At 35.1% G+C, this 5,865-nt stretch overlaps 1 protein-coding gene across 1 annotated transcript; it reads left to right on the top strand.

Moving 5' to 3' along the window:
* The first annotated feature begins 4,646 nt into the window (after positions 1 to 4,646).
* Positions 4,647 to 5,129, top strand: LOC141685907 (uncharacterized). The gene has a single exon (XM_074490984.1). It carries the CDS (start codon positions 4,647 to 4,649, stop codon positions 5,127 to 5,129), a length of 483 nt encoding a protein of 160 aa, XP_074347085.1.
* The last annotated feature ends 736 nt before the right edge of the window (positions 5,130 to 5,865 follow it).

Genomic DNA, 5,865 nt, shown 5'->3' with positions numbered 1-5,865 from the left:
TTCCACCTCAGCTACAGCGGCATCAACGCTTCCAGAAAACTGCGGAATGTTTCCTAACCGCTTATGAATTGGAAGCTTGGTCCTGTTCATCTTTTCAATCTGTTGTTGTGTGATGAAAGAAGAAAGCAAGGGTGAGCAACAAGCACACCGAAATAATATGTATAATAATTAACAATATATGAGCATTCTCATAGTACTCATGAAAGTCTTGGTCAAGAAGAAATGAACCAAGCTGATATCTTAACGCGACCAAGTCGCAAAATATTCGGTATATATATATATATATACTTTCACAATCTTTGAAATCCTCTTACATGTATAATATACACAGAGTTCCAGTGTATAACTGTATAAAAATATCGTTGCAAGGTGATCTCATATATCTAACCTTGTCTCAACATTTTTCTGAAAATCTTTGACATGCACAAGAAATCATTTACTAGATATAAGTTTAAAATATGAGGTTACAAGATACTCCAATATACTTATATCTTTTCCGAATACTACTTGAACTACCACCGTTCAAGGTATAATCCGTTTCAAAAGTTCATCACATAGATGAGACTACAAGATAAGATTTGAATAGATTCAATCCTTGAAATATCATTATAAATAATGAAGTTACGAGATACTTCATTAAGTCCCGATATATATATATATACACCTATATATATACATTTCATACACTCCTTGAAAACCTCTGTTATGAAATTATAAACAGAGTTGTAATATCCAATGAATTTGGAAAGGAGAAAACCTTGGCATAAACCTGATATCTTGCTGATCAGACGAAGATACCAATAAGTAACCTTTTCTACTAGTAGATGGACGAATTCCCCACTGGTCATCACCCTGGCCGCAATAGGACCTTATTCTGGAGTGCCACTCAGCCACTTACGCATTTGATGGACTCCCACTGAGCCACTTACACTTTCATGGACGCCCACTGAGCCCATGTTGCTTATGCCGACTCAATAGATGGACTTACTTCCCGAACGTAGGGTAAGTAATCAATTCATTTATCAAAACAGCAATCTTGTTGCGAATATAAATACACCATAGAGCCGGATCCCTCAGGTTTTGAGCGAGTATTTAAATCACCTTTGAAAGGAAGATCTTAAATATAAAAATGAGTTTTGGGATCCGCTCTAACTTTTAAAATCATTTTGAAGACTCAAAAATACTTTTAAGAATGTTTGGAGAAATGCTGATTTAATAAAATAAATCAGTCCCAATATATTAGAAAATATCTGAATATTATTATTTAAATAATATTCCCATAAGGATAATCTCTATATAAATAATTTGAAGTAGAAGTTTTAAAACTCATACTTGAAATGAATATTAAATAACCAAAGATATACTTATACGAAAGTACTATCTTTATTTGAATAATCGAAAATAAGTTTGATTATTGAAACATTATTCTTTAATAAAATAAAGAATATTATTTAGTAAATAATCGGAGTCATAAGTCCTCGAATTAATATTCAAAATAATATTCATTAAATAAATATTCTTTAAATAGAATAAACGGAGTCATAGGTCCTCGAATGAATATTCAAAGTAATATTCATTAAATAGAATAAACAGAGTCATAAATCCTCGAATGAATATTTAAAGTAATATTCATTAAATAGAATAAACAGAGTCATAAGTCCTCGAATGAATATTCCAAGTAATATTCATTAATAAAAATAAAGTTATCGAATAAACCTTATTTGATTAATAGTTTTGAAAACTATATCTATATATATATATATAAATATATATATATAATATACTCGGGAACATCGACTCCCGGTTTAGAAAATGTTCATCTTTGGGTCCCCTATATTAAGGGTATACGCAACTACTGCTTATCTCTAGCATAGATATTATGCAACTTATAAGCAATTGAATCAACAATTAGATATCAAGATTACGAAACAGACATGCATATATACCATATCACATGCTCCAATATATTGCAAGATTTGCTAATAACAATCATGCACTTATCACAAAAATAATGCATATACATATATTTACATCACAACAACAGTATAACGGGTAGAAAACTTGCCTGAGTGCTCCCGGATAGACTTAAGTTTAGAGTGGGTCCGATAACCTATGAACAACAACATAAGTCGGAATTAAACCCCGGTCGCTTAAGAAACTAGACTTTAACCAATTGAACCCTAACGTTCGCTTTTTCGCTTAATGATTCACTTAAGTCGCTCGAGTACCCTCGGCTCCACCATTTTTAATAATTTAACCATTAAGAATTTTAAGGCGATTCTTTCGCGAGTACCCTAACAACTGCCTAATCCACTTTACATAATTGTTTCATACTCCAATTAGTCATTTAAGGGCCTTAACCAAGGTTTCAAAGTAAGGCGAGGGGTAATGGTTCGGTCGCGAAACGCCGTTACTTAAAATGGTCGTTTCTCCTAAACCGTACGTCGGATTCAAGCGAACCACATATCAAAACGAAGCTCGTAACATGAACTATCTAATCATGGCAATGGTCAAAATCTAACAGTGAGTTCACGGGTCCTGAAGTTAAGAACAAAAACAGTCTAAAGTAAATCGGGCATTATGACGGCTATGTTTACGCGATTACCAAATTTTATACTACTCCAAATCAATCCACAATCAACCCACAATCATTACTACAACCAAACTCCATCCATACACTACTACAACAGCCCCAACATCTCAAGATTTTCAATTTATACTACTTCTCAATCATGAACTAAAGCTTACTTAAGTTCATTAACTAATAATCAAGATTTACAACTCCAAAAACATCACAAAACCAACCAATCTCTAAATACACAATAATCATGCCTCTCATGAACTATACTACTCATAATAAGCTCTTAACATTCAATAATAATTCTAGGTTAAGAGATTATACCTTCCTTATGAGTAGGAGTAAGTAATGAGCTTGAAACAACCTTGGAAAATCCTTACTAAAGTTTTATCTAAACAAAAACACAAGATCAAAATTTCAAGTTCTTGAAAAACACTATTCACTTTCTTCTTCCATGAATTATTGGAAGAGATTGTGAAGGAATTGGAAGCTTAGATTCGTAGGATATCTATATCTATGTATAAGGAACCTTGGATAATTATCTCATGATTTAACAAAGCTTGGATCTTGGTTTTGAATTTTTTCTCCTTGAAATGGAAGGAAGGCCGAGAGCTTGATATTCTTGAAAGTGAAATTCAACTTGTGTTTTGTGTTTTTGATTTGTTTTGGCTGGGTTGCTTTGTTTTTGTTGTTAATTAACCTTTTACCATGGTAAAATTTGTGTGACTTATAATCAACCAACAATTTCTTCCCATTGTGTCATGCTTATGTCATCCTCTTATGTCATCTTCCCACACTTGTCTTCTTCTTGTTGGTGTGATGACATCATCATCACTAACCTCTTTGATTAACTCCTAATTACTTGGCTAATGATCGCTGATTTGTTATACGGTTCGCTTAACTTTCATTTTCGTTTATCGTTTGAGGGATCATACCCGGGATCTTATTACTTGGGTTCCCTTAACCTTTCTCAATACATTATATTCCTTTTATGATCCTCTCTTATAATTCTTGAATTTAAATCCTTTTTATCCTATTACGTTATACTCAATTCTTTCGGTATCTGGTAGATTTTCGGGAAAAATCAAAGTGTTCGAATTTGGATTCTGACGATATTTACATACACTTATATATCATATTGAGTACTAATAAGATCTCAGAATAACAATAAAAGAACCCCTACAAAGTGTGGCATGAAAAGTTTTCTTATTCAGCATAATCAGCAAAATCACTATTCATAAGGGTTACAAAAAGTTCAAAATTTTTGGGGTTATTACAACTATCATATCAAATCAACATTTGAGCATGGCCACGCATTTCATAGTCTAGCTCACACAAGAGGCCAATAATATCACTCCTAAAATAGGAGGGTTAAATCCCATCTAGATCATTTATATTTCTCATACGATTCATAATATACCCAATGTCAACTTTTATCATTACCCGGTCAAGGAGAACTTTTAATGGAATCAATGTATATTAATTCTCGTATAGAAATATAATGACTTCAGGTCTAAGGACCATTACATCATTATCACTGTGAGAATTACTTATGACACAACTGACATGTAGAATCTCACATTGGGTCTGTCCAGCACCATGTACATATACATCTTCCTGTATTTTTGACTTTAGTAGCACTATACCTATGATCAATGAGATGTGATCATCAGTCAACAAACACACCAGTCTTAATACATTATTATTGTCCCTTAATAATAATACTCGACTAGGGACCTTTAGGAATATTGATATTATTCTCATAATCTCATTTCTAAGTCACATACTTAGAGATATAGAATTGCATATCATATTCCAAGAATATTTATTAATCTAACATTTATATCGCAGTAAATTAAGAATTAATAAATTATAAAGAGAATAATCGATAGAATATAAAAATTAATAATCCTAATGTCTTAAACTAAAATATCATAGTGTTGTCTCTAGGGCACAAAAACTAACAATAATGAATTCTCACATCTCATGGAAATTCAAGATGCCCACGATTAAAGCTTAAGATGGTACTGGCGACCCTGCTAATCATGTCAGGATGTTCTCTAACGCCATGTTGCTACAGCCCGTGAAGGACGTTATTAAGTGTCAGGCCTTTCCTCAAACCCTACCGGGTATGGCTCTAAGGTGGTACAACCGTCTGCCCCCAAACTCTATTGGATCCTTTAAGGACTTGAGCCAAGCTTTTATCAAGCAGTTCATAAGTGGTAGAGTGCACGAGAAGAGTTCAACCTCTCTCATGGGCATAGTCCAAGGAGCAAAGGAGTCCATGAGAGAGTATCTGAATCGATTTACGAAGGAGGCTTTGAAGGTCCCTGATCTTGATGATACGGTAGCTATGATAGCCCTACAACAAGGGATTAGAGATGGGTACTTTAAGATGTCTCTGGCTAAGCGCCCTCCCGAAAGCATGTTGCAGCTCCGGGATAGAGCCGGAAAGTATATTAAGGTGGAGGGGAGTATGAAGAAGACGACTGTGAATAATGAACCTACCGGAAACAAGAAGCGGAAGATGGAACAGGAGTACGATGCCTAGGACAAGTAACCAAGGTTCACTGAATATGCGAGGTTGAACGTTCCAAGGAGCCAAATTCTTATGGAAATTTAGAAAGATAAAGATTTCAAATGGCCAAAGCCACTAAGGGGAGACCCCTGGAAAAGAGACAAGAGTCAATAGTGCTGGTTTCACAAAGATGCTGGTCACGATACTGACGATTGTAGGCAACTCAAGGATGACATAGAGTAGATGATCCGAAGGGGATAGTTCGGATGTTTCACCAAGGGTGAAGAAGCCGGAGGCCAAAAGAGAGATAATGATCGAAGAGATGATGATCGAAGAGGTAACGACAGAGATCGCAACCCACAGCCCTGAGGGCCGGTAATTAATATGATCCGGGGAGGTCCTACAACAACTGGTACTACAAGGAACTCCCGAAAAGCTTATGCGAGAGAAGTAATGAGCATAGTTGGAGAGCCATCTAAGCGTTCTAAGTTGGGAATGACGCTTGAGTTTGGTGACCCGGACCTTGAATGTTTGAAATTTCCTCAGGATGATCCTATGGTTATCACTCCGATAATTGGAAATTGTCCTTTTATGAGGGTCTTGGTGGATAATGGAGCTTACGTGGATATTCTGTTCCATGACACATTCATAAGGATGGGTTATAATGATTCTCAATTAACTCCATCTGATGCACCCATCTACGGATTTAACCACATGGAATGCAAAGTCGAAAGAGCAATACAACTTCCCGTAACTATCGGGGAAGAGA

Source organism: Apium graveolens, chromosome 9, assembly GCF_009905375.1.
Source record: "Apium graveolens cultivar Ventura chromosome 9, ASM990537v1, whole genome shotgun sequence".
NCBI lineage: Eukaryota > Viridiplantae > Streptophyta > Magnoliopsida > Apiales > Apiaceae > Apium > Apium graveolens.
This window is presented reverse-complemented; position numbering and strand designations above follow the sequence as displayed.

Coding starts and splice junctions, on each gene's coding strand:
- LOC141685907 (XM_074490984.1), top strand. CDS start 4,647: ATGTTGCTACAGCCCGTGAAGGACGTTATTAAGTGTCAGGCCTTTCCT.